This window comes from Leopardus geoffroyi, chromosome B2 (assembly GCF_018350155.1).
Source record: "Leopardus geoffroyi isolate Oge1 chromosome B2, O.geoffroyi_Oge1_pat1.0, whole genome shotgun sequence".
NCBI classification, from domain to species: Eukaryota; Metazoa; Chordata; class Mammalia; order Carnivora; family Felidae; genus Leopardus; species Leopardus geoffroyi.
This window is the reverse complement of record NC_059332.1, coordinates 1,471,590-1,499,562: the sequence shown is the minus strand read 5'-3', so window position 1 is coordinate 1,499,562 and position 27,973 is coordinate 1,471,590. Positions and strand designations below refer to the sequence as shown.

The window sequence follows — 27,973 nt, the reverse complement described above, 5'->3', positions numbered from 1 at the left end:
ATTTACACAAAAACCTGTACACAAAGGTGTATAATAGCTTTATTCATAATAGCAACAAACTGGAAATGACCCAGATGTCTTTCAGTGGGAGGAAGTCCACACAAAGTGTGGTAAATTCACACCAGAGAATACTACTCAGTAAGAAAAAGGAATAAACCATTGATGCATTCAACAACCTGGATGAATCTCCGGAGAATTATCATAGTGAGTGCAAAAAGACAATCTCAAGAGGTTCCATGGTCTGTGATTCCATTTATGTCCCATTCTTGAAATTACAGTTATAGATATGGAAAGAAGATTAGTGATTGCCACATATGTGGGGGTGGGAGGCAGGAGGAAAGTGGATGTGGCTGTAAAAGGTCGACATCCCAGTGCTGATGGAAATGTTCTGTATCTTGACTTTATCATATCAGCAACCTGCTAGTGACATTGCACTCAAGTTTTGCAAGATGTCACCACTGGGGCCAACCAGGTAAACGGTGCCTGGTTGGGATCTCTGTGCCTTATTTATAACTGCATGTGAATGTACAGTTGTCTAACAATTAAAAATTTAATTCAAAGATGATGGAGGTCAGGACCTGGAAAGTAACCATTTCTAGGGGTCCTTACTGGAGGGGAAGAGGAGAGTCAGAAGCGGAGCAGACAGAGCCGGGAGAAGGATGGCAGGAGTGGAAGTCCCAGGACCAAGGGAAGGCGCTGGAGGCAGGGAGGGACACCAGCAGTGTGCAGCCTGCACACCATTAATTTAGGGCCAAAAAAGAACCAAGGCATTTGAAGGCTGGCAAGTGCAGGGTAATGTTCTCTGAGGGCAGACCTCAGCTACTGCGGGACTGATGCACCAAAGCAGCGGAGACAAATGCTGTTCTTCCAACGAGTGTGGTGGTGGGTGAAGGGGAGTCCGGGAAGAATCCGGAGGGCAAGGCAGGAGGGCAAGTGTGTGTTTGGCGTGTGAAGATGGAGATTCAGGCATTCCTACCGTGAAAAGAGGCAGGTAAGGGAGAGGTCAAGACCCAGGGCAGCATGGCATGGGCCGAGCGGTCATAAGCTCAGACGAGTGTTAATCTGCCTTGGAAATGAGGGAAATCTTGTTCTCTGAGAAGCAAGGCAAAGACTGGGCCCAGCTCAGAGCGGGCAGGTCAGCATGAGGGCTAGGGAGGCTAAGGCAGCGTCTGGGCTCCCTCTGCCGCGCTCCCCGCCCCGCCCCGGCGGGGTGCATTCTCAGCCAGTTCCCTGTCCCGGGAACCTTTCCTGTGCTCTCCTTCCCTGCCTCTCTTGCTCTGCAGAGCTGCGTGGAGCGCACTCACTCAATAAATATTTGTGGAAGGGACGTGAAATGGAGAATAAAATGGAATTGCTATTCCTCCTATTAAACTTCCCTTTCCCCTGTACACCTGCAGTCCCTGCCTTTGGCAGAGAATGGGGCTGGGGGTGGGGGAGGGGGTCTTGACGCGGAAAGGAGCGCCTCGGGCCTCCTGCCTCGGGCTCCGGTTGCTGAGATTGAGTCCGCGGGCGGGAAGAGAGGGCGGGTTTGTGCGGAGCCGAGCTGCAGCCAGAGAAGCAGATGCCGCAGGGAAGAGGGGAGGGAAGTGGTTTTCCTTGAGCACATTTGGCTCCTCCCGTTACACGTTCTCTTCCGGCCTCTCCTAGGGCGTCCTTATCGCACCATCCTCCTGGTCTGCACGTTTTCAGAAAAAGTCGCCCTTTTTCTTTTTTTTTTCGGTTCAACGGATATTGCCACACTTGCTGAGGTCAAAAATCAATATTCTAACTATTACAGGCTCCAAAAAAAGGCAGATCTCTTTGCCGAAACCCGGGATCGAACCAGGGACCTTTAGATCTTCAGTCTAACGCTCTCCCAACTGAGCTATTTCGGCTCCGCCCACTCGGTCCTCTTGTAAGATAGACGACTTTATCACTGGAGTCTTTACGTATCAGCATGCTGAAGCGTGTTGAGGAAACCAAAGGTAAAGGAACGGTTTCGTGTGGGATCCCTCCGCGATCTCTGAGGAGGGGCACGGAAGGCAGTCCAGGTAGCTACCATGAAGACCGCCCTAAGGACTGGTTTAGCTCTGCCATGAACCCCGGGCGGGGTCCACATGCCCCTCGTCCCCTCTGCGGGTGGGGTCCACACGCGCCCCGTCCCCCCTGCGGGTGGGGTTCACATAATCATCCCCCCCCCCCCCCCGCGCGCCCCCGCGCAGGTATAGACCCCGAGGTCGAGGTCGCCCAGCGGCTCACAGGCCGGAGGCAGGTGCATCCAGCCTGTAGGGTTGTTCCGAGCGTCTCTTAGCACCATCCCTGGTGGTCTAGTGGTTAGGATTCGGCGCTCTCACCGCCGCGGCCCGGGTTCGATTCCCGGTCAGGGAAGATGATCTTTTTTCTGCCTGCACCGGCCCGGCAGGAGCAAGTACACTTGGCATTCAATTCTACAAGAACTAACTTTTCATTTTCACGTGAGGCATCTTTGCAACCCTCCACAAGTGTTGGTGTTGCACGTGCAAAATGACAACGTAAGTCCGTGGTGTAAACAAAACGATGACAGAACGCTCACCCGGCTGCACTGCCAGCGCCGCGCGGTTCCCAGAGCCCCGCGGCCCCGACCCCACGGGAGGGCTCCGGAGCCAGGAAGCTCGGAGGGAAGCGGTCACCTGCGGGGCTCTTTGAACGAGCTGAGCACCTGGACCACGGCAGGAGGCCGGGAGGGGTCTGGAAGTCACCAGGCGGGGGTGTCCCGCCACCCCCTCGAGCGCCCAGGACTGCGGCGGCTGATGCAAGCAGGGTCGCCCCGGACAAGCCTTCCTGGCAGCCGTCCTGCCCCTCCCTGCCCCAGCCCCCAGCCCCGGACACCCAGCCCCGCCGTGGCTCTGACCCCTGGATGCCCTGTCCCTCTGGACGCCCTGTGGCCCCCTGGACGCCTCCCCTCCCCCGTACGCTCTGTCCCCCGCCGCGGCCCTGCCCCCCGGGACGCCCTGTCCCCCTGGACGTCGGTGGCAACAGCTGCCTGAGGAACTGCCGGGACGGACGCACGAGGGGTCGCCGCGTCCCTGAACGCACACCTGGGGAAGCCGACGGTGAAGTCCCGTCTGTCCCGCTGCGGCACCAGTCTTCTTACTCGGCTCGTCTAGATCGCAGCCACGTTGTAGTGCTTGTTTCCTCATTTCTCGAGCTCCACGCACAGTGGCCTCTCTGCTGCCACACGAGGTCGTGGTGCCCCGATCTCACTGTACCAACAGGTGGGGACACGATGTTTTAATGATCATGTTAAATGAAGCAGTTCTCTTTTTCTGATTAGTTTCACATTCCCGCTCCTTCCCCTCTATATAAAGTCATGAAATCCCCAAACCTCTGTGAGCTGGGGCAGTCCTTTGTCATCCTGCCAATACCTCCCTCAGTTAATAAAGTTTGACACATATGTAAGATTAAGTTGTCCAATAAGTTTGTCTACCATAGACCTGGGCACTATGCTTGGCACTGATTATATATACAAACCCAAAACCCACAGGTAGCAGTCTGGAGAGCAAACGGAACCTACTGTGCTAAGATACAGATTAGGGAAATTTTTTTCTCCATGGAGAAAAAGTAACAGCTTATAACAGGAGAAAAACCATATAGCTTTCAAAGAAGAGTCCCTTGTCCCTAATCTAATTAGCTTTATGTGGAAAAGTTAAAAAAAAAAAAAAAAAAAGACATTAAGCACATTCAGGGCTCCCACCCAGACTGCTCCCTAAAAATAAATATAACAAGAAATGAAGCAAAGATTGTTGCTACATATAGAGAAGACAAAATATGAGAACGTGAAAAGATTGCTCAGGAAGCAATTACCTTCAGGCCTAGAGGGCTGATTTCCTGTGAAACATTAGGCAGAACGACACAGAATAGCCTCGTATATACTGGAAGCTGACAAACTATACTTTTTTATTTCTAATGAGATATATATATGTTTTTTAAAGTTTTACATCCAAGTTAGTTAGCATATAGTGCAATGATGATTTCAGGAGTAGAATGCAGTGATTCATCCCCTACATACAACACCCAATGCTCCTCCCAACAAGTGACCTCCTTAATGCCCTTTACTCATTTAGCCCACCCCTCACCCACAACCCCTCCAGCAACCCTCAGTTTGTTCTCTGTATTTAAGAGTCTCTTATGTTTTGTCCCCCTCCCTGCAAACTATCCTCTGTAGCTAGCAGTCAATACTTGCTGAATGACTGGGTAGCCTGTCGTTGTCCACTTGTTGATATAGTCTCTCTCAGCTTACTTCATCCTTCTGTTTTCCCCTCTGAGTTCATCATGCAGGAATGCAAACACTAGAGAGAGAAATCAGTTTTTGGATGGATCAAGGTGAAGTTGGTGAAGCACTGAATCAACGAACATGTAGCAGGATGGTATTCTTGCTCTGTGTCTCTAAGCATTAAATATGGTCACAAAGTGGTGGGTCTGTACCAAGCTCTGGCCATCGCGTCAGGAGATCCAAAACGCATGGGAGTACACAGTCCTGATGGTGGAGAGGACACTGCTGTCGTGGCGAGGGATTCAGGGAGCACTGGGCAGGGAGCCCAGGTGAGGGCAGCAGACACCACAGGTGAGGAAGGGGGCTCGCAGCTTGGGATATATCGTGGGACCAGGGAAAGTGAGGCTTTAGCTCGGAGGGTGACTATGTTGCTTCTGCTCTCTTGATAATCTTTTTTCTTAGTCATTTTCCTGAAGAAGTTTTGCAGGTAATTACTACAGTATTGCAACTAAGGATGAGGACATACTAGTGAGTCACTTTGTGACATACATTTGTTTGTTGAAGCCACACTAACACTTCGTTGATCAATCACCCACCTGCCCTCCCTCTCCCACCTGCTTCCCAAGGGAAATCCTCAGCCTCCTTCCACAGTCACTGGCTGTTTCATGCGCCGCCTTCTCTCCATTCAAAGGAGAAAGGAAGAGGGACAAACATGACCCAGCCCCATCGATGGGATGGCACCCCCGCACCGGGTGGGGCTCTCTGGGCAAGTTGTGATCCCCCGGTTGTTTACAAAATGGAAAGGAGACAGAGAACGCAAGGAGCGGGATGTGAACGTACCTAACGCCACTGAGCTCTACCCTTATAAACGGTTAAAATGCTCAGTTGTGCGTGATGTGTTTTTAACCACAACTTAAAACAAGACACCCCGTGCCTGGCTGGGAGTATGGGGCTCCTGGGTCTGGCCGGAGAGGGTCCTGTCATCCGTAGTGTGAATATTCCGCCATCTGGAATATTCTACTCCTGTCCAGGTGGATACACGTTGTCAAGGACAGTAGGTGTGGGCGCTGGCGCACCTGGGAAGGCTGCTGGGACTCTGTCAGCAGGTTATCAGGCCAACATTTCCAAGGGGCGTTATTGCTGCACAAGCCAACCTCAGCGCCTTACACCTGCCTGGTCGTACCCGAGTCTACGCAGGTCTCTCTCAAGGATGACGGTCCAGCCAAACCCCGGTAAAATAACTAGTGTTTCCAGGGGTGCCCCGGGGCTCCTGTGGGGGAGGTGAAGTGTGCCCGCCACGCTTATTTGGGAGGTGCTCCAGCTTGACCCTGTAAGGCGCAGCTGGTGACCTCTGTAGGAGGCGGAGGCCGTGTGAACAGCGGAGAGCCGTGGATGCTGACCTCGGAGGATGGGGGGATGTGGCCACAACCAGGGTCCGGCACCCACCAGGGGACTGGCGCCACCCGCTCCGCCAGAGCCTGCGCGCCAGGACACCACAGCTCTGCCTCCAGGACCGCGGGAGTACGCGCATCCCCTGCAGCGCATGTCCCGCGAGACGACGCGCGTTAGCGCGAGAGCACAAGCATCCCCGCGAGAGCACGCGCGTCTGCGGCTTCCGGCAGTGACGGGAGTCGCGGGAACGTGCGGTGAGTTCCAGGAACGAGTGTGGGAAATGGTACCAAAGGCTAGGCTTCCTTGGAATGTCCGCAAACACACTCCGTGAAAGTTTTGAAGCTAAAAGGCAGATCAAACAGAAACTGCAGCTGCTAACTTTACTGCGACCTTATTTCTGACATAAAATGCCCTCAGCGTATTCTCACGTAAGGACTAAACTGCCTTCGTTAAAGGTGCGGGTCATGCCAGCCCCGCGCCTGCGCAGAGCAGACGCGGCGCAGTTTAGCAGCCGATCTGCTCTGTGACGACACAGAGACTGCTACGCCACCGCCGCCCGGCTCCTCAGGGACTGCCTGGTCCCTGCCCGCAGTGAGGGAGGCGGGCTGCCGGTCAGAGGGCGGAGGCCTAGCGAGGCGGAAGTCTCCGGCGGCTGCTGTTCACGCTTCTAGGGGGCCGGGAGGGAGCATCTGCGCCGGAAGTGGTAGCGTGGCCGAGCGGTCTAAGGCGCTGGATTAAGGCTCCAGTCTCTTCGGGGGCGTGGGTTCGAATCCCACCGCTGCCAGGGCTTCTTTTTCTTCACGCACAGTGTGGACCGTTGCCCCGTCCTGAGTCAGGCCCCTTTTTCTCCTCCTTTGACTCGTGTTTACTCCGGATACAGCCGCAGCCCGGCCAGGAGGTGCTTTTGTTCTCGCGGTCCTCAGTACGAACGAAGGACCGTACGACAGACTCCGGCATCCCTTTGTATCTCGAGGCACATCATCCGACGCCTGTGAAGGAATAAGATGTGTCCAGAATGGCCCCGGATCTTCCTGAGGCCCCGGCAGCCGGCTGTCTCGTGTCTGGAACCCTGTGCAGATCCGACAAGAGACCCCCGCGGAGGGGGTACTGGTCCCATGACTGCGGACACACCCGCCAGCGCCAGGTGCGATCCGGCGACAGGTGTGTCCCAGCGCCGGGTGCCTCCCAGCTCCAGGTGCCCCCTAGCGTCCGGTGCGTCCCAGCGTCGGGTACCGTCCAGCGTCGGGTGCTCCCTAGTGGCGAGTACCCCGCAGCCGCAGGTGCCCCCCAGCGTCAGGTACCCCCAGTGCCGGGTGCCCCCATCGCCGAGTGCCCCCCTGCGGCGGGTGCCATCCAGCGCCGAGTGCTACTTCTAGAGGCGATCCCCACCCCTCTGCGTGCTTTTCTGCTTCTGCTCAGCTGCGCCGCACGTCGCCGCCGCTTGGGGGCTCCCTGCTCTGAGCAGATCTTAGGCACACAGGCCTCTTTTTCATCTTCTAGTCCTTAGTGTGGAAGCTGTTTTCTCCTGGATGCCTTCCCTGGCCTCCCTCTGCCTCCTATCAGCTACAGGGTTAGTATTAGGGAGGGGATGTGGAGAAGAGCTCAGAGAACCTCCGCCTCCACCATGAAGCTTAGAGTCCAGTGGGGTTCACAAGCATTACATAAGTCATTACGAAAATGTGGTAACATGTCTACCTAAAAAGAGAGTTCGCATGTGGACTTTGAAGTTCTGGATTTAGGACAACAGAGAAGTTAGAGAATAGCAGGGGCTCAGGCTGGATGGAAGGACACACACCACACTGTTCCCAGTGGCTACTGCTGGGACAAGAGGCAGTTTTTCACCAGACTCTCCGTTTCTGCGTGCATTGTGTCTGTACCGATTTCACTCCCCAGCAACCAATCTCCGATTTTCTGCAGACACCCATAAGGCCCACAAGACTGTACCCTGCTTTAGATGCCATTTGCAGGCCCCAGACCTCCCTTCTAGCTGACTGACCAGCTACAAATCAGGGGTTCCCGAGACTCCCTCCTCAGGTTTGATCATTTGCTCAAATGGCTCAGAACTCAGGCCCACATCTGACTTTCATTTACTGGTTTATTATAAACAACTGTAAGAAACAGCCAAGTGGAAGAGATGCACAGGGCAAGGTGGGCACGGGGTGGGGGGATCCGGAGCTGCCCTGCCCTCGCCAGGTGGGGCACTTCCCAGCACCTCCAGGCCTTCGTCAGCTGGGAAGCGCTCCTAATTCTGTCATTTAGGAGTTTTTATGAAGGTTTCATCATGTAGGGATGATGGATTATAATCCCTAGCCCCTCTCCCCTCCCGGAAAGCTTGGGGATGGGGGTTGGGGCTGAAAGTTCTAGGCTTCTAACTATGGCTTGGTCTTTCTAGCGACTAGTCCCATTCTGAAACCTACCAACACGGCCATGTTAGAACAAAAGAGGCTCCTGGCACCCAGGAAATTCCAAGGGATTTAGGAGCTATGTCAGGAAATGGGGACAAAGACCAACTATATATTTCTTAGTATCCCCCAGAGCAGTAACTGCCCTTTCTCCTGGACTGTCTTTCAAGGATACTCATATAAAGAACGGCCTGGGAAGATAGAGATAGTGTCTCCATCTGTGCAAAGGATAGACGTTCATACTGAGCTCCCTGTGCTCAGGGTGGCTACCCACTGTGTGTGCAGGCATCCGTCTCAGCCCATCTGAGTCACCCCTGTGGGAGCTGGTGCTTGAGGAATCTGTAGAGGCTGAGAGCCTGGCTCTTGCTGTTACGGTGAGAAATAAAATGTCCTTTGCCTCTGTAGGGTGGTAGAATAATTCTTTGCCATGAGAATTATTTTGAGCTAAAGGCACTTACAAATACAGCTGCAAGAAGGGTGTTCTGACCCTCTCTTTTTTCTTCTGGAAAGGAGATAAAACCCGTATGTGGAAGATGTCCACCTTATATCCCAACCCAAAAGTAGCATTCTTATCATGGAGGGCAGGAGGCTGAAGTTGAGAGAATTCTGCACAGACCTCCTTAAAATAATTTTTCCTTCAGCCTCACCTATTTTAGTTTCCTTTCCACAATTGCTTCTCTGTCCAACCTAATGTAAAGGCATTTCAGTTTTGCCACTGGTTTGATATTCGTTTCCTTAGGAGGGTTCATGTGTTGTGTAAAACTTACATGAGGTCAGTTTGTGTGTTTTTGTCTGGTTCCTGCCCTATGTCGGGCCAGGTAAGGGTCCTGAGAGAGTGGAGGTAGAGTTTTGCCCAGCTTACATCTCTTACGTCTCTTGTGCTTCGACAGGCTAATCTGTGTCTTTATCAGACTTGATAGATGCATGTTGTCAACCGGCAGAGAAAAGAGAAATTAGTGCTTTCACTTTTACATGTTAGTGTTTAGATTGTACCACATAAGTACAAGCTGCAGTTCAAATCCAGGGATTACAGTTCTGCAAAAGGACCCGGATGTGAGGAGTCCGTCAGGGGTCAGCCAAACACTCATCATCCTCCTGTTGCTCTTTCCATCCTTGTCCTTTTAAACACTTGTCTTCTCTTCCTGCTTTGGAATTTGTGCACCTATCCCACGGCTGATTTCTGTCTTCCTTCCTCTCTGTACTGTGCACTTTCTCCTACTGAAACAGGTATGAAATGATGACGCCATTGATGAGATATCTGATGTTTGCCATCTCGTGCAATTGGATCATACTGGATTTGTTAGTTACCTTATGTTTTCACTGGATTCGTTTCCTGCCACTATTGGATATTTCCCCCTAATTCTTCAAAATAACAGTGACACTCCTAAATACTCTTTCCCAAGTAGCCAATGCATCAGTTACTATTTTTCCCTGGAGATCTTTCTCTTAGCCTTCTCTGCCTCGCTGATCTGGATCGGCTGCTGCCGGGGTCCGTGGTTTGCCTTGGCTGCTTCCTTTTGCAAGTTTGCTTTTTGGATATTTATTTATTCGATTGATTGATTTATTTTATTGATTTGTTTGGGCGGAGTGTATGATGAAATAAGCATGTGAGGTAAAGTTTTTGAGACCTTTCCTGTCTTTAAGATACCTGTTTTACCTCCTAGTGGGTTAATCCTTTGAGTATAGAAATTGAAGTTAAAAACATGTTCCATTAGGATTTTGAAGGCATTGCTCTATTGTCTGTCATCTTCAAGTGCGATTCTTGTTTATTCCCAAGCTAATTTATTTTCTTCTCCTTTGTATTTAACTTTTTTTTTTTTTCCTGCCTGAAAACTCTGGAAGTCTCTCTTTTATGCACAGGATTTTGTGATTTCTCATTGGTGTGTTTGGTGTAGATGTTTTGCTGTTCATTGAATTGTGTGCTAGGCAGGGCTTTCTCTCTAGGAACTAATTTTCTTACGTGATTATGTTGATAATTTCCTGTCTGTTTTTATTGTTCTTTTGGAACTTCTAACTGGGATCCCCAGACTGCTCCTCTAGGTTTTTTTGCTTTCTTTTTATTATATTTTATACATTAGAAAAGATATCCAAGTATAAAAATTTTGAAGTGCAATATTAAAATGAGCACTTTTGAACTTGTCACTCAAAATCTAGAATTGTACCATCCAACACAGTATCAACTGGCCACCTATGGCTACGGAGCACTTCAAATGTGGCTAGTGTGACTGAGGAACTGAATTTTTAATTCTAACTATTTAAAAGTTAAATTTAAAAGACAATTCTGCATTCTGTTATTGGAAAACTTTTAAGTATGTTTGGGACAACTTGGCTTTGTGAATTTATTTCTCAATTGTAAGTTTTAGGAATGCGAGCACAGATCTGGCACATTGTCTCTGTCGGACCGGCCCGGGCTAGAACATTACTAAGATGTTCACACCAACTATGAACCTCTCTCTTACCCTATCACTGATTCCTTTTGTCACTGACTCCTTATCATTCCTTTATTTAAACAAATAATCTACACTTATGAATAGATCACTAATCAGAGTATTATTTTGTTTTCCATGTTTTTGAACCTTGTGAAAATGGTACCAAACTGCATGTTGTCTTATGGGACTTGCCTTTCCCGTTCGACAAGAACGTCCGCTCTCTACCCGTGTTCGTGGGCACGTTCACCTCTGTGACATACTCATTACTTAAATCGGGCAACGTTTGTTTTCCTACTTACCGTTGGTGAACACTGGGTTGCTCCCGGGGTTTTGCTACTATGGGCAGATGTGCTGTGAAGATCCTTGCACGTGGCTCTCGGTGCGTACGCGCAGGACCCTCTCGAGGCGCGTTCCTAGGAATGGAACCACAGAATCGGAGGGCATGGTTCAGCTTTACAGGAGAGCCTGCTTGTTTCCCAGTGTGCCTGCATCCGTTTTCAGCGTGGCCAGTGAGTACCACAACTCCGCGTCCTTGCCAAAACTCGGTCAGGTCCGTTTTATCTTTCTCAACCTAGCGGAGTCTCACAGCCGTCACTGTGCTCAGGGTCCCTGGTTAGGAGACCGTACATCCTTTGTGTGTGGTCATCACTCTGGTTCCTGTGAAATGCTTCTTCGTGCCTTCTGCCTGTTTTGAGGTTGTCTTTTGCTTACTGATTTAAAGGAGTTTTTATATAAGGTCAACCCATATTAAACTGCCACTATTCAACCTCTAAATATGGCAGTTCATGTGACTAACCCTAAAATATTTTGGATGACAATTATTTGCCCAAGTATGTGAGTTCAAAATGTTTTTTCAATTCCTGAGAAAATTGTACTTTCCTTTTCTTTATGGTGAATTTGATGAAAGAAATTCATTTTAATCTAGTCGAATTTATCAGAAATTTTTCTTTGAAAGTAACCTTTTTGGTCCCTTGTTTGAGAAATCTTTTCTTGACCTGAGGGTATACAAATATTATCCAAAATTTACTTGTAAAAGGATAAAAATTTGCCTTTCATAAGGCAAATTCTTGGCTAAGAATTACATTGCAATATAAATTATAGAATCAGTTTGCCATTTTCCACAAAAATGCACTCTTGGGATTTTTATTTAGGTTGCAGTGAATGTGGTGGTCAATTTTGGGAAGTGACATTTTAATAACACCGAGTCTTCCGATGCATGAACAAGTATAGTCTTGGCCAAGAACAGTCAAATCGGTCTTGAAGAAAAAGAAATAGGACTTCGTCTACCAGATGAAAAGATATTATAAAGCTGTGGTAATTAACCAGTTTCGCATTGGTGTAAGGATAGGCAGTCGACCAATGGAACAGAAGGGGAGGCTAAGACTTCCAGACCCTAACCCTCCCAAACCCCTCTTCAGCGTGACTGTGTCTTCCTAGAATTCTGCTAGGGTCCTGCCACCTGCTTGAAAGATCCTTTGCTGACTCTCAGTCCCACAGTGAGAAACCCCGCTTCCTGGCTTGAACTCCAGGAATCTTTTGAGGTTTCTTGAACATTTAAAAATAAACTTCGTGAGAAAGCACTAAAGAAATTTCAGGCATTTTGTCTGGTGGAAAAAGAAGTGTTTGATTTGTCTTGAAGATTTTGAAAGAGTATCTTGTGAGAAGTGGGTTAATATTGCTCTGTAATGATCCCAGGGCATCGAACTGCACCCACACGTAGAAGCTACAGAAAGAGGGGGTGCCTGGGAGTAGGCTCAGTTGATTGAACATCTGACTCGATTTTCACTCAGGTCATGATCCCAGGGTTGTGGGAATGAGCCCCATGTCAATGTGGAACCTGCTTAAGATTCTCATTCTCTCTAAAAAAAAAAAAAAAAAAAAAAAAAAGCTACAGAAAGACATTTCTGTACATGGGTGATTTTAAATCTGAAAACTGTATCTTACTTCTTTTGAAAAATGAGTGAAGTGGGCATTCTCTACTTCCTTTGTGAAGATCAGGTGAAAACAATCTCGTTATATCAATGTTTAGTGTGAAATTTTTCTCAGATTTTGCATTTAGAATGTAATTAGGTTAGAAAACTATTACCTGGTGAGTTTTTAAGTAAATTATAACTAAATCAATAACTGCAGTTTTGGTAACTCCTCAGAATTAGTTACAAGAATCTTAGGGTTTTAACACTAACATGTTTTGCTATTCAGCTTTGCTGCTCACCTTTGAATTCCTTCCACATCATTCAGGCCAAACCTACTACCTTATGGCAGACCTTTTTTAAATGTACAGACTTTTCCCAAAGGTAAAGTATCTGAACTTTCTTCAGTGTTTCTTCACTATATTCATTTTAATGCTCAGGAAACACCAGGAGATTCCTGGAGTTTAAGCCAGTAATGGGAGCTTCTCACTGCAGGACTGAGAGTCTTTCCAGCAGGTGTCAGGATCGTAGCGGAATTCTAGGAAAACATAGTCATGTTGAAGATGGATGGGTGAGGGTGAGTCTGGAAGGCTTCTATTTGGGCTCATCCATACAGAGTCCTCTGAATTCTCACAACAGATTGTCAGGCTGGCCATGCCCTGTGGTTAACTGGTGTCTGAAATGTAGCTCTCCAGTCAACAACACAAAACGTCCACGCTCGAGGACGGTCCAGAACTTAAACGGGATTTGTCCTGTTGCCAGATTCTGTTAAAACTCATTGGAGAAGGGAGATGAAGGATTGCCCCGTCAGGTTCTCAAGTTGGGCTGAGGACTTTGAGCCCCAAATCCCACTCTACACCGTAGCGTGTGGGTGCAGAAATAAATGTTATGAACATGTATGTGCATTTTCCAAGAGCAGGTACCTGCTTGAAAAACAAAACCTCAGATTTTCCAGGAAAGCATGATATTTTGCCATCGAGCATTAAAGTACAACATGTGTGCACATGTGGGGGAGAGTCTGCTGGTATTTGTTGGCCATCAAACAAACAGTCCTCAGACTCAAAAAATTATTGGAAAACCACTGCCAGTGCTCCAGACATACCGTGAATTCTGTCCTTAGGTCATGTTTTCTCACCCAGAAGCCACGTATCCAGAATTTTCTCCTCCATAGAGACAATGTCATTGAGTTATGTCTTTAATGTTTTCATCTTGGCTTTCACTAATAAACGATGTAAGAAATGGCCGCATAAATAAAAAGAATTTTTTTTGTAGAAACTGAGCCTAAGGAACAATGTTTCAATCCATCCTTTTTAAAGATAAACCGTATTGTTACTAGAAAATTGCATCTCTTGGACACTTTGTCCTTCAGTATTAGATAACCTGTAACCATTTCCCAAAACATTTTCTGTGATACAGGAGCCCACTAAGATGCTTCAAACAGGACTGTGGTCAGTTTTGGAAAGCAATTTTTTTATTGTTCTTTCAAGGTTTAGAAAAGATATTAGCATATCATAAACTGAGAAGTCTTTAATTAAAAAAGCCACCCCAGCCAGCCTTTCCTAAAGTCAGTCTTTTAAAAAACTTAGGGGCGCCTGGGTGGCTCAGTCACCTAGGTGTCAGACTCTTGGTTTCGGCTCAGGTCATGATCTCACGGTTTCATGGGTTTGAGCCCCACATTGGGCTCTGTGCTGACAGTGCAGAGCCTGCTTGGGATGATCTCTCCCTCGCTCCCTGCCCCTCCCCCACTCACGCTGTCTCTCTCAAAAATACACTTGAAAAACTTTAACGTGTAAAACACCTTTGAGAAATGTTGGAGAGCCCATTGCTCATCTTGTCCCCTCCCCCCGCCCGCCCCAGGAGCTGAGGAACTTTAGAACTACATTTACTTCTCAGTTATGGTCATTATGCGAATGATGTTGACATGAGCATCTTCTAGGATTTTCAGTCTCTGACAGCCTTATTCACCGTGGGTCTTAATTCTGTTTGTAGAAAGTACTTGGGACATTTGAAGGGTAAAAGTATAAAGAGATATTGAAAAATGTGAAAAAATAGCCACAAATGTCTAAGACAGTTGAAAGAGCGTTTCATCCATCACAAATAAATACAGCAAATCTTTAAGAAATGAACACGTTGACATCTTGATGTATTTATAGGAAAGTGAGATGGGCTTTGTGCCCTTTCCCATGTAAACTGTTACTTGAGCAGTGCACCCTGCTTACGTCTGATTTCTAAATCTGCCTTCCTTCCCCCTCCTGACCCCACAGGGGAAGTACCACTCAGCCCTTAAGTTACAACAGCACAGAAAAGCCTTGCTAACAAATGGTCACTGTTTCATCAGGTAGAACACGGTGGGCGCTGAGCTGAGTTGTGGCTTCGCATCTAAGACGTGGTGCGGGCGAGTCTGAGCGTGGAGGGGTGGGGTGGGGGGGCGTCGATGCAGAACCGCCCGGTGAAGTGATCCTGAGCGAGTGTCCTCCTTTCCTGCCTTCGCTTCCTCATCCCACAGGGCAGTTCTGTGGTTAAGCGAGTTGACGCGCGGCAAAGCCTTGGGCTACTGGGCAACGCCCTGGAAGCGAGTCCCTGAGCCGCCGGGTCAGGACGGGCTCTGGGGATCCCAGTCGGGGGGGGGGCCCGAGAGCCGGGAGGCACCAGTGTGCGGAACCCCGGGTGCTGGTGGTCAGTCCCCGACGGCCGACAGGGTGTGCGAGGCCGATCCTGGGCCGAGGGCTGCCCCCAAAGTGCCGTCCAGCTCGTGGGTTCCGCGCGCCGGGTGGATTCTTTTCTTGTGTCCGGTCAGATTGGCGCTCACGCGGAACGCTTTCCCACACTGCTCGCACTCGTAGGGCCTCTCGCCGGTGTGGACGCGCTGGTGCCCGAGCAGGGCCGCGCGCTGGCGGAAAGCTAGGCCGCACTGGCCGCAGGGGTAGGGCCTCTCGCCCGTGTGGATCCGCCTGTGCTGGGTGAGCACGGAGCTCTGGGGGAAGGCCTTCCCGCACACGTCGCAGGCGAACGGCTTCTCCCCGGTGTGGACCCGCTGGTGGGCGGTCAGGTTGGACTTGCCGCTGAAGGCCTTCCCGCACTGGGGGCAGGCGAATGGCTTCTCCCCGGTGTGGACCCGCTGGTGCACGGTGAGGCAGTGCCGGTCCTGGAAGGCCTTGCCGCACAGCCCGCACGGGTACGGCCTGTCCCCGCGGTGTCCCCGCTCGTGGGCGCGGCGCCGGCACTCGTGCCGGAAGGCCCTGCCGCACTCGCCGCACCGGAAGGGCTTCTCCGGGGCGGTGGCCCCCCGGGACCCGGCCGGCCCCGCGCGCGCGTGCACCCCCGCGTGCTTGCGGAGGTCCGAGCGGCGGCGGAAGGCCCGGCCGCACTGGCCGCACGTATACGGGCGCTCGGCTGAGTGCACGCGCGCGTGCTTGGCCAGGTCGGAGCTCCCGCGGAAGGCGCGGCCGCACTGCGCGCAGCCGAACGGCCTCTCCCCGGTGTGGGTCCGGCCGTGCGCGGTCAGGCAGTGCTTGAGGCCGAAGGCCTTCCCGCACACGCCGCACCGGTGCGGCCGCTCCGCGCTGTGGACCAGCGCGTGCCGGCGCAGGCGGCCCCTGCTGCCGAAGGCCTTCCCGCACTGCGCGCACGCGTGCGGCCTGTCCCCGCCGTGCTCCCTCCTGTGCCGGCACGCGGCCGCCCTGCTGCCGAAGGCCTTCCCGCACTGCGCGCAGCCGAAAGGCTTCTGGCCGGTGTGCGTGAGCAGGTGCGCCGCCAGCTGTCCGCCGGTCCTGAAGGCCTTCCCGCACTGGGCGCACGCGTGCGGCCTCTCCCCGGAGTGCACGCGCTGGTGCAGGACGAGGTCCGAGCGGCCGCGGAAGCTCTTCCCGCACTGGGCGCACGGCCGGGGCCCCTGGGCTGGGCGGGCGCTGCGCGCTGCGGGCCGGCCAGCCCCCCCGTCCGCTCCTGGCGACCTCCTCGGGGACCCAGGCCCCGGGACCCAGACCCCTCCGCGCTCCAGGACACGCTTCGCCTCCGGCCCGCGGCGGTCCCCGTTCTCAGGCCGCGTGTGGTCCGCCGACACTGAAAAGAGGAAGCAAACACCGGGGCGAGTGGAGCCGGGTCAGGACCGGGTGATCTGACCGCCAAAGGCTGGGGCGGGTTCGGTAGTGGCAAGTTCCCAAGTACCGCGCTGTTCACACTGAATAAACCTTGCACACCTCGCTCCTTGCACACTGCTCGCTCCCCAGACTCTCCAGAGAAGCGAGTGGCAAATCCAAACGCCTGCCCACCTCAGGCAGGCGACGCAGCCTTCAACCCTGTCCCTCCCGGACATTGTGCAAGTTACCCCCGTGGGGCCTGTCTGCGGTATGACTGCTGCTGGGGTAGGGCGGGGGAGGGGGGGGGTCTGGGCCGGCGCTGACCCAAGCCGGACCCCCGCTCCCTGGACTCCGGGCCCGTGCTCCCTGGACTCCTCCCTGGACTCCTGGCCTGCTCTCTGGACTCCGGACCGTGCTCCTTGGACTCCTCCCTTGCGTCTGGGCCCGGCTCCCTGGATTCCTCCCTGGACTCTGGGCTAGCGCTCCCTGGACTCCTCCCTGGACTCCGGGCCTGCGCTCCCTGGACTCCTCCCTGGACTCTGGGCTAGCGCTCCCTGGACTCCTCCCTGGACTCCGGGCCCGCGCTCCCTGGACTCCTCCCTGGACTCTGGGCCCGCGCTCCCTGGACTCTGGCCTGCTCTCTGGACTCCGGACCGTGCTCCTTGGACTCCTCCCTTGCGTCTGGGCCCGGCTCCCTGGATTCCTCCCTGGACTCTGGGCTAGCGCTCCCTGGACTCCTCCCTGGACTGCGGGCCCGCGCTCCCTGGACTCCTCCCTGGACTCCAGGCCTGCGCTCCCTGGACTCCTCCCTGGACTCTGGGCTAGCGCTCCCTGGACTCCTCCCTGGACTCCGGGCCCGCGCTCCCTGGACTGCGAGCCCGCGCTCCCTGGACTCCTCCCTGGACTCTGGGCCCGCGCTCCCTGGACTCCTGGCCTGCTCTCTGGACTCCGGACCGTGCTCCTTGGACTCCTCCCTTGCGTCTGGGCCTGGCTCCCTGGACTCCTCCCTGGACTCCGGGCCCGCGCTCCCTGGACTCCTCCCTGGACTCCGGGCCGCTCTCCCTGGACTGCGGGCCTGCGCTCCCTGGACTCCTGGCCTGCTCTCTGGACTCCGGACCGTGCTCCTTGGACTCCTCCCTTGCGTCTGGGCCCGGCTCCCTGGACTCCTCCCTGGACTGCGGGCCCGCGCTCCCTGGACTCCTCCCTGGACTCCGGGCCTGCGCTCCCTGGACTCCTCCCTGGACTGCGGGCCCGCGCTCCCTGGACTCCTCCCTGGACTCCTGGCCTGCTCTCTGGACTCTGGACCGTGCTCCTTGGACTCCTCCCTTGTGTCTGGGCCCGGCTCCCTGGATTCCTCCCTGGACTCTGGGCCCGCGCTCCCTGGACTCCTGGCCTGCTCTCTGGACTCCGGACCGTGCTCCTTGGACTCCTCCCTTGCGTCTGGGCCCGGCTCCCTGGACTCCTCCCTGGACTCCGGGCCCGCGCTCCCTGGACTCCTCCCTAGCCTCTGGGCTCGCACTTATATCCAGAGCCCCAGCCGCTCAGGGGAGGGAAGGCGTGGGCACGTGGACTGAGCCACTGGGAAGGAAAGTGGGCCAGGGAGGGAGGGGCGGAGGGACAGAGGCAGGCAGACCCACAGGGGGCTGACATGCCCAAGTGGTACCAGTAGTATGAGTAGTCCGATAGTAGGTGTGTGTTTACAGAAGCCAGCAGGGGTTAACTCCTCCTGCTGTCAGTCTTCCCATGACCCCCGCCCTGACCTGTGCCCTCTGCTTCTAGGGCCGGGTCATCAGGTCATTCCGGGTTGCTCACTGCAGCCCCACCATCTGTGTTCTACTCTGCTTCCAAAATCTTTTTTCAAAGAATAAGGTCTTATCACGCCACTGCTCCGCATAAAATAGTTCGGGGGTGCTCCACAGTAAACCAGCCTGCAGCTCTGGAGTGGGAGCATCTAGCCTGAAATCCTAGCTCCATTCGGGGCGCTCCACAGTGAACCGGACAGACGGGGGTGAAGTCTGCAGCTCTGGAGTGGGAGCACCTGGGCTGAAATCCTGGCCACGACACCTAAGGGAGGTGTTGCCTGTGTCTGTGGCCAGACCACCCAGGTGAGCATTGTGTGCATCCACCTCAGGGCTCAGAGCTGAAGTGTGAGGGGGACAGGGAAAGGGAGGGTCAGAAGCCCAATATGGGGAAGGTCCTGAAGGAAAGCTGGAGGCTCTCTGGGCACTGGAGCAACTGATCCACAGAAGGGAGACGATTCTTGGAGCCTTTCAGAGGACCACATTGCAGAGGGGCCTGTTAGGGTGCACAGAAGCAATTAATGACAGGATAATTGTCCGATTTGCCGCTGTTTGTTTTCTCTCCATTAGGGTTTTCTAAGTGGACTTCCTCCAGGAGATTGAGGATGGATGACGCAGCACTAAGAACATACTAGAACCAGCTGTCATACGGCACACGGCTGGTGACTGGAGCTTCCCCGTCACTCACCTGGGAAGGAGCAGGTCAGGAACCCCCAGTCCTGCAGGTCCTCAGCGCAGGGCACGGCCCCTTGCTCCAGATGGGAGATGAGGGGTGGCTTAGGGCAGGCAAGGCCTGTTCATGGAGAAGGGAAGTCAGTGTGCATAGCAGATCACCTCTGTCCCAACACCCGGCCTTGACCCTTCTGCTCCCACTGCAGAGGAGAGTGTGAGCAGGGGGGAGAAAAGGGTGTACTTGGGGGGGTCTGCCAACGCGTAAGCAAGCATGTAGGGATGACCTCAGAAAGGTCACGCTCAGAAGGGCAGAGGAGGAGACCCCAGGAAGCAGTCACTTGGTTGTATTTTCCCCGTTGTGGCTGCGAGGCAAGAATGAGGGCCCTGACTTTCACTGGGAGGCCCGGAGACGTCAATAGACAGCAAGTAAAGAGTAAGGACAGGAGAAAGGACTAAGCCAAGCACGGGGTGTCCTCACCAGCCGACAGCATGTTGCCATAGTTCTCCAGCATCACGTCAGTGTACAGGTGCCTCTGGGCGCGGGTCAGACACTGCCACTCTCCGCTACTGAAGCACACAGCCACATCCTCAAACGTCACCGCGTCCTGCAAGGATATGCTCCCGCTGACCCGGAGGAAACCCCAGTCCCCAGGAAACAGACGCAGAAGAAGGGATTCTCAGGAGGTTTCTAGAAATGAAAGGTGGTTACTGTTCCACATATATTTGGGGTTGCGGTGGAAGGGGGCACAGGCTGTGCACAGCGAAAATCATGACCGGGAACAATCCACGAATGGTGTGGCATCCAACAAAATGTTCCTTGTGAGTGGAATGCCTGGACTGGGGGGGGGGGGGGTGGGTGGGTCAGGGAGCGAGTGAAAACGAGGCCGTATTCAGGACGTGGTGCTGTATTTCCAGGAAGGGCTCGCCTGGGCCCCACTCACCGGTGTGGTATTTGCTCCTGGCCGGTCTCCGTGGCTTCCGTCGTTGGCAAAGGCAGGATGCTGAGGAGCCCGCAGGGCTGAGGGAAGAGAAATGAGTCAACTTGGCACGGTATTGACGAGACCCTGTGCTTTCCTCCTCTTCCCTAACGTGCAAGTCTAGACCACACCTTCCCCTCATTTCTCCAGCCTGTTTCCAGTTTGGGCAGCAGGCCATGGCACACAGCCATGCTGACGGTAAATGCTTGCTCTCCCTCACCTACAACGTGGTTTTCTGTGGTCGCTCTTCATCCTAGAATAACCTCGCCTGTCCCCAAGCCCACATCACTGACTCCTGGCTGGTTCGATGACCTTCCAGGATCTGAGTGTTGAGGTCACTTCCTCCAGAAGGAGTAGGGATGGGGACGGATGGGGATTGGCCCACAGCTTGTTCCTTTAGGTAACTTACTAGCTGGCCTACCTCGGGCCATTTTCCCTTGTTCTTATTAGAGAAGCAGCACGTGTCCCAACTCTGAGTCTCCCATTAGCTCCTGGCACGGAGCCACCGTCCCCTCACCGTGCTGCAGTGCACGCAGCGTATGCAGCATGTGGTGTCCAGGTGTCTGGGGCAGCCCGTAGGGCACTTCGGCCCTCCACCTCGGCCGGCCCACATAGCTGGCTAGGGAGCCCTAATTCACTCCTCAGGGACCAGCTCCACCTTTCCTTAGCTTGTGTTTGCAGTGACTAACCTTTCTAGAAAGTTCTTCAACACATCCCCAATCCGAGTCTGAGCAGTCTCTTTCAGAAGATACCAGGGAGATTGGTCACCAACTGATAAGACTCTAGGATCACCCTGTGGACTTAGGTCCCCAAAATTTCATTCCAATTTTGCCAAAACTTCAATTTAGGAGCAAACTGGTTTCTTCCCAGAGAAATTTCCCAAGAACATTGTTCTTTGGTTTAGACCTGGGCTGTGTCTCAGTCCTCATGGTACCTGCTCTCTTATTCCGTGTCTCACCTACAAGCCCACGCATTCTGTGACTGTTGGTTGCACATGGTCCCACACCCATTGGGCTCACAGCAGAGGCAGGTCTGCTCTGCAAGGATCCTCATGACATCAAAAATGTAACCTCCCAGCTCGGTGTTTTGTTCAATCCACATTTTATTTATTTTCTTCTTTTTTTTAATGTTTATTTTTGAGAGACAGAGAGAGAGATTGGACGTGAATGGGGGAGGGGCAGGGACAGGCTCTGAGCTGTCAGCACAGAGTCCGACTTGGGGCTCAAACCCATGACCTGTGAGATCATGACCTGAGCTGGAGTCAGACACTTAACCGACTGAGCCACCCAGCTGCCCCTCAATCCACATTTTATTGTGAATGTTTTCAAATATACAGAAAAGCTGAAAGAACTGTGTGGTAAACATCCACATACTCCCCACTCATGTTCCACAATTAATGTTTGCAATAAACCTCTGTCTGTCTCACTAGCCCACTCGTCTTTGCTGAGTTTCAAAGTAACGAAGACATGAGCAACTTTACCCCAAAACACTTTCTCCCATGTATCATTAACTGGGGTTCAGTATGTGTTTACATTCTTGTTTTTGAGTAAATTTACATACACATTTATATACACATACATACACAAGTCGTAAGTGTACCATTGGCTGAGTTTTGACAAAGCACAGCCCTATTTGGCCCAAAGTCCCCTCCAGAAACGTCCCCGTTGGATTTTGACTATATCTTCTTCACAGATTGGGATAGTCATTAAGTCATAGTGGTTCTTCTTTTAAAAAAGTGTTCATCATGCTATTTTTTTTTTTAAAGTAGATTCCGTGCCCCATGGGAGGCTTGAACTCACGACCCTGAGTCCAAGTCATGTGGCTGCACCAACTGGGCCAGCCAGGTGCCCCCAAAGTTTTTTGAACTGTGGCACAGAATATGTGACCAAATTTACCATCTTAAGCATTCTTAAGTGTATGGTTCAGCAGTGTTGAAAACACACAATGTGAGTCATCTCCACAACTTTTTCATCCTGCAAAACTTAAACTCTCTATGCATCACACAACCTGCCTGTGTCTCTCCCTCCCCAGTCCCTGGTCACCACAGTGATTCTTAGGCTTTATTTTTTAGCTTTAGATTTTGAAAGGTCAGTTTCTGCCCTCAAGTTAAAAATGAATCTGGGACACAGGCTGTGTGCTCACGACCTGAAACTACCTTGGTCAGCTCAGGCTGCCCTAACAAAACACCCCGGGCTGGCTGGCTCACTTCTCTCAGTTCTGGAGGCTGGACGTGCAGACCCAGGTGTCGGCCCCTCCTGGCTTCCGTCCCTCTCCTCTCACATGGGAGAGACAGAGTTCTGGGCCCCTCCTCTCTTCATTGCCATCCTTATGACTTTATCTAAACCTCATTTCTTCCCAAGGCCCCACCCACCTCTCAATATCATCACACAGGGGTTCAGGGACATGTGCATTTTGAGGGGACACGTTCAGTCCATAACAAAATTATTTGTTAAAGCTGGGCACAGATAGTATCTGGGATGAGACTGATTCACTTATGATTCCTTATACAGTAGAAATGTCAGGATTTCTCATTTGGAAGTGCCAATAACATACTTTTTTTTTCGTTGTAGATAATAAATACTAAAAGCCTACTTTTGAGGTGCCTGGTGCCTCGTCCTCTGTCCAAAGGTCGGTGCCATTCAGGGTCTGCCTGTAGGACTCCAGAATTGCTAAACGCCAGGCCCTGGGTTTTACTTCCAGCAGCCACGTCTATACAGTCTTGTCCACCTTCCTCTGCACATGTCCCATCAAAGAGCATTTCTAAACCCAGACTCTCATTTTCCCAAAGCTTCACGACAAGACCTTTGCTCCTTCTTGGCCAGTTGTTTCCAGGTACTCATTCTATACCTTTAAAATCTCAGGGTTCCAAAAAGGTTACAGAAGTAAAATTACATACACTCAAAATTTAAACGTTGGTAAAACTGGTGGGTGGGGTAGGAGTTACTAAATTATTTAAGTTTTATGCACACATATATGCTATTTATCATATGTGTCAAGTTGTACATAAAACAAGTGATTGAATGCATTCCATTTCCTTGATAAACTGCTCTGAAGTACCTTAAAAAACTTTTTTTTTAAGTTTATTTATTTTGAGAGAGACAGAGACAGAAGGGGAGGGGCAGAGAGAGAGGGAGAAAGAGTCAATCCCAAGCAGGCTCCATAGTACTGTCAGCTCAGAGCCCGATGTGGGGCTTGATCCCACAAACCATGAGATCACACATGACCTGAGCTGAAATCAAGAGTTGGACATTTAACTGACTGAGCCACCCAGGCATCTCCGGCTTTGTAGAGTCTTTTATTATTTTTTCCAAATTTGATTTAAGATGAGGGCAGAAACTGAATAATTTAGTTTCTCTCAATACTGATCCAAGCCTAGTATAGAAAAAATAGAAGACTTCCAATAAATGCTCAATAAGGAGATTTCCAGGCCCCAGGAAGCACCCTACCCACCATGCCCCTGCTCCGTTTCAGCTGCCAGGGCCCCTGGCACAGCCTCCTGTGCGCCTCACCTCCTTCCTGCAGGAGCTCGGCATCAGGGGCCCGCTGGTGTGGTCCGGAACTCCCGTCTGACAGCATCACCTGTCACAAGGCACGGAAACACTCCGGGAGGTTAGGAGGGAGGGGAAAAAGCTCTGGCCAGCTATGAAGGTTTGTCCGTGGACGTCAACTCCCAGAAATATCAAGAGGGGCGAGGAATTCAGGGACTCGTCCCTGAGGAGAGACAGAAAGGGCATCCCATTACTGTCTGTTACTGGAAAGCTTAGGTGGTCGCCAGGCCATCCAGGAAACGCAATACTTCACAGCAGAAAACCTTACTCCCCCTCCCCCCCCCCCCCCCCCCCCCATGCTGCAGACCCTCCTTTTCTCACCCCCAGCATCCTTCCCTGGCTTTCTGTGGTCTTCCACCGCTGGCCAGGTCATTCGCTGGCTGGGCGAGGCTCCCGCCGTCAGTTCTGGCCTTGCCCGGACGTCACGGTTTGACGTGGCCTGGGGGACGCCAGCGGCCTTCTGGGACACACGTGTTGGTGGTGCCCGCCAGAGGCCCCCGCGGACCCCCAGGGCAGCTGCTATTGGGCTTCATGCGTCAAAACCTGCCCTGGACTCGGGGCCTGTCAGCAGCACTGGCCTCGCTGTCATCTGGTACCTTGTTTCCCTGCGTATTCGAGGGCAAGGGACAGGGAGGAAGCTGAACACCGCAAAGAGGGGGAGCCACTGAGGGTTCAGGACGGGAAGGCCAGCTGGGGATGTCGCGTGCCCGGGAATCCAGCCTCCTCCCTTCCCGCCTGGTCCGCATCGCCTCTCGGGGTCTCCCGCCTGTCTCTTCTCAGTACCGCAGTCAGAGAGGCCTGTCTACAACCTGGGCGGCTGAGTTCCGCTCCGCCTAAAACCCCTGGTGTCCAGTGTCCGCCTTACTCATACACAGCGGCGCACAAAGCGGTGTAATCTACACGGTCCCACGACTCCCCTCCCAGGTCCACCCTCTCCCACCGCAGGGCCTTTGCACTGGCGCTCCGCCCCCCCCCCCCCCCCCCCCAGCTTCCTAAGGTATCCCGAGAAGACACACCCCGGGGCTCTGTGCTCCCCGGATCCCGACGCCGCACTCGCTGCGTCTTCGCCTGCTCAGCAGCTCTTCATCCCGCCGCGACGCGCGGGGCTAGGATGCGCACACCACGTGCCCCGCTAACACCTGAGCTCTGCCCACCGTGCTCGCAGAATCCCCGTCTACACCCGCGCCCGCGGCTCAGAGAGTGAATACAGGCAGGGGCGCGGGCGACAAAGACGAGCGCCGGGCAGCTGGGGCCACAGGAACCAGGGGCGGGGCGGGGCGGGGCGGGGCAGGTGTGTGTGGGAGAGACTCGCCGACCTGGCCACAACCCTGGGGCCGCCCCTGGGGCGGCTCGAAAGCCCGCCGCTGCGTCCCCGCCCCGCGCGGGGTGGAGGCACCACTCTCCTCGCCCAGGTGTCTCCAGGCGCCCAGAGACCCGGGCACCTGCGCTAACTCCGCTTTCTGGTCCTCCGGAACCACTTCCGGCGACGTTCTAGGAAGCGCCACTCGCTGGTGGGAAGTCGGCTCCGAGTCGCGCGGGGCCCCTCGCGCATGCGTCCTCGAGCCACGCGCGTTCAGAGGCCGCGACCTGGGCGGTGGCCGGCGATGATTTCGCGGGAATTTGGAGACAGAACTAGGTGAAAAAGTCACTTAATTAGGAACCCAGATCACGAGATAAATAATGGAATGCCCTTTTTCAAAACTTAAAAACTTCCTTGTGAAAATTTAAGCCTAGTTGGAAGTTGGGAGAACGTTGGGAGAAGACTAATGAACCCGAATGGGCTCATCACTCAGACTTAACAATAAATAAGATTCGGATTCTGGTTTGGTCTGTTTCCCTGCCGTTTTCCATGCGAAAATATTTTAAAGCAAAACCCAAAGATGCTTTTTCAATTTTGTGCTTTTCAGAATACATTTCTCCCCCAAATTTTAAAATTCTAGTTAGTTAATATACAGTGTAGTTAGTATTGGTTTCAGGAGTAGAATTCAGTGATTCATCACTTACTTACATACACACCCAGTGCTCATCACAAGTGCCCTTCTTAATGCCCATCTCCATCTAGCCCATCCCCCACCTCCCTCCGTCAACTCTTTGTTTTCTGTGGCTAAGAGTCTGTTATGGTTTGTTTCCCTCTCTTTCAGAATGCATTTCTTAAAAAATATGGACATTTTCTGACAACTACAATGCCATTATCCCACCTAACAAGTTCCTGGTTTCCACTAAATACTGAGTCCATGCTAAACTTGTCCAAATATGTAAAGCATGCTTATTTTTTAATCAAGATCCAAAGTCTACATGCTTTTTTTTTTTTTTTTTTTTTTTGGTTCTTTTAATTTTCTTTTAATTTAGATCTAGAATAGTACCTTCTTCCATTTTCTATTCCATGCCCCCTGAACAAATTGGGTATTTGTCCTAAATGTTTCACATGTTGCTGGTTTTGTCTATTTGCATCTTCATTTATTACTCTAGCCTTGTATTTCCTGTTAGCTCTAAAAGTTTGGTTCAAGTTTGGTTTACTTTTATGGGTAAGAATTATTTTTAGGTGGGGCTATGTACTTCTTTTTGCTTTATATTGGGAGGTGTATAATGTCTGACTTGTTCCACACTCTGTGATGCTAAGATTGTTCACTGAGTGCAGCTCTTGATTGTTGTGTCTGTCCATGTGTAGTTCCCTATCAATCTTTCGTTTGGTGGTTTCACCTACCGATATTTGCCTAAATCAACCATTTCATCAGGGGTTGCAGAATTGTGATTTTTCTAAGTCCAGAGGTCTTGTCACATTTATGAACAGAAATTTCTTTAAAAAGAAGGATTTTCTCTCAGCCTATCAATTCAGGGTGATTTGATTATGCTGAAATAACCATACAGGAATAAAAATAAATACTTTCTTTTTAATTTAACTGCTAGTATTCAGAGTAAATAGTTGTTTGCCCTAGGTGCCATGACCATGTGTTGGCCATCCTTTGAAATGGCTATCAGTGAACCCTTCCAGGATTCTTTTCCTGTGTAGCTCCCGTGCCTATTGTACCAGAACTGGTTTGTCTTACCAGTTGAATATGGCAGAAGTGATGTTATGTTGCTTCTAATGTTTTGTTAAGTTATAAAAGAGACTGTGGCTTCCAGCTTGATCTCTCTCTCCCTCTCTCTCAGATCACTCACTCTGAGGGAGGCCAGCTGTCACATTGCGAGGAGTGGCCCACGTGGTGAGGAAATGAAACCCCCGCCAACAGCCATTTGAATGAGTTTAGAAGTGCATCCTCCAGCCCCCAGTCTAGCCATCAGATGACTACAGCCCGGGTCACAGACTCAAAGCCAACAGCTGAGCTGCTCTCAGATTCCTGATCTGCAGAAACTGTGTGAGGTAATAAACATTTGATGTTTGATTCTGAATTTTGGGGGTACTTTGTTATGCAGCAATTGATAACTACTTTTTTTTGGTTCTCTCTTTTTGAATATCACTACAAATGCATCGGTTTTTTTTTCTCCTTTTTTTCTTCATAATTAATTAGTTAATTATTTACATCCAGATTAGTTAGCATATAGTGCAATAATGGATTCAGGAGTAGATTTCAGTGATTCATCCCCTATGTATAACACCCAGTGCTCATCCCAACAAGTGTCTTCCTTAATGCCCCTTACCCATTTAGCCCATCCCCCCTCCCACAACCCCTCCAGCAACCCTCAGTTTGTTCTCTGTATTTAAGTCTCTTATGTTTTGTCCCCCTCCCTGTTTTTATATTATTTTTGCTTCCCTTTCCTTGTGTTCATCTGTTCTGTGTCTTAAAGTCCTCATATGAGTGAATTCATATGATATTTGTCTTTCTCTAATTTCGCTTGGCATGATACACTCTAGTTCCATCCACGCAGTTGCCAATGGCAGGATTTCATTCTTTTTGATTGCTTAATAATACTCCGTTGTACATATATACCACGTCTTCTTTATCCGTCATCAGTTGATGGACATTTGGGCTCCTTCCATACTTTGGCTATTGTTGATAGTGCTGCTATAAACATTGCAGTGCATGTGCCCCTTCGAATCAGCACACCTGTATCCCTTGGATAAATACCTAGGAGTGCAATTGCAATAGAACTACCTAAGTAGTTCTATTTTTAGTTTTTTGAGGAAACTTCATACTGTTTTCCAGAGTGGCTGCACCAGTTTGTGTTCTCACCAGCAGTGCAAAAGAGATCCTCTTTCTCCACATCCTTGCCAACATGTGTTGTTGCCTGAGTTGTTAATATTAGTCATTCTGACAGGTGTCAGGTGGTATCTCATTGTGGTTTTGATTTGTATTTGCCTGATGATGAGTGATGTTGAGCATTTTTTCATGTGTCTGTTAACCATCTGGATGTCTTCTTTGGAGAAGTGTCTATTCATGTCTTTTACCCATTTCTTCACTGGATTATTTATTTTATGGGTGTTGAGTTTGAGATGTTCTTTACAGATTTTGAATACTAACCCTTTATCTGATATGTCATATGCAAATATCTTCACCCATTCCATTGGTTGCCTTTTAGTTTTGCTGATTGTTTC

The 27,973-nt window shown here is 51.5% G+C and overlaps 1 protein-coding gene, 2 long non-coding RNA genes and 3 other non-coding genes across 17 annotated transcripts; 3 read left to right on the top strand and 3 right to left on the bottom strand.

Moving 5' to 3' along the window:
* Positions 1-17: 17 nt before the first annotated feature.
* LOC123607915 lies at positions 18-5,855 on the bottom strand. Of its 5 annotated transcripts, none has more exons than XR_006716974.1 (6): positions 5,632-5,855; positions 4,198-4,307; positions 3,057-3,221; positions 2,552-2,706; positions 2,239-2,435; positions 18-1,764 (listed from the first exon to the last, which is right to left on the bottom strand). It is a non-coding gene; the product is annotated as an uncharacterized LOC123607915 (long non-coding RNA). The 5 variants fall into 5 exon arrangements; XR_006716973.1 differs by having other exon boundaries at positions 2,552-2,677; XR_006716977.1 differs by lacking the exon at positions 18-1,764 and adding an exon at positions 1,788-1,939 and having other exon boundaries at positions 2,552-2,677.
* On the bottom strand, positions 1,802-1,874 carry TRNAF-GAA. The gene has a single exon. It is a non-coding gene; the product is annotated as a tRNA-Phe (tRNA).
* On the top strand, positions 2,296-2,367 carry TRNAE-CUC. The gene has a single exon. It is a non-coding gene; the product is annotated as a tRNA-Glu (tRNA).
* LOC123607916 lies at positions 5,853-26,798 on the top strand. 5 transcript variants are annotated; one of them, XR_006716979.1, is made up of 4 exons: positions 5,853-6,767; positions 18,813-19,615; positions 19,830-22,723; positions 26,590-26,798. It is a non-coding gene; the product is annotated as an uncharacterized LOC123607916 (long non-coding RNA). The 5 variants fall into 5 exon arrangements; XR_006716981.1 differs by having other exon boundaries at positions 5,853-6,784; positions 19,830-19,964; XR_006716980.1 differs by lacking the exon at positions 26,590-26,798 and having other exon boundaries at positions 5,853-6,852; positions 19,830-20,114.
* TRNAL-AAG lies at positions 6,326-6,407 on the top strand. Its single transcript has one exon. It is a non-coding gene; the product is annotated as a tRNA-Leu (tRNA).
* LOC123607914 (zinc finger protein 311-like) lies at positions 14,426-24,939 on the bottom strand. Of its 4 annotated transcripts, none has more exons than XM_045497160.1 (7): positions 24,456-24,939; positions 23,761-24,044; positions 23,401-23,470; positions 19,856-19,932; positions 19,393-19,519; positions 18,931-19,035; positions 14,426-16,426 (listed from the first exon to the last, which is right to left on the bottom strand). In XM_045497160.1, the coding sequence occupies exons 2-7, from the start codon at positions 23,767-23,769 to the stop codon at positions 15,042-15,044; spliced, it is 1,773 nt and encodes a 590-aa protein (XP_045353116.1). In that variant the 5' UTR covers positions 23,770-24,044; positions 24,456-24,939; the 3' UTR covers positions 14,426-15,041. The 4 variants fall into 4 exon arrangements, with proteins under 4 accessions (XP_045353116.1, XP_045353117.1, XP_045353115.1 ...); XM_045497161.1 differs by having other exon boundaries at positions 23,761-23,878; XM_045497159.1 differs by lacking the exon at positions 24,456-24,939 and having other exon boundaries at positions 23,761-24,421.
* Positions 26,799-27,973: the final 1,175 nt, after the last annotated feature.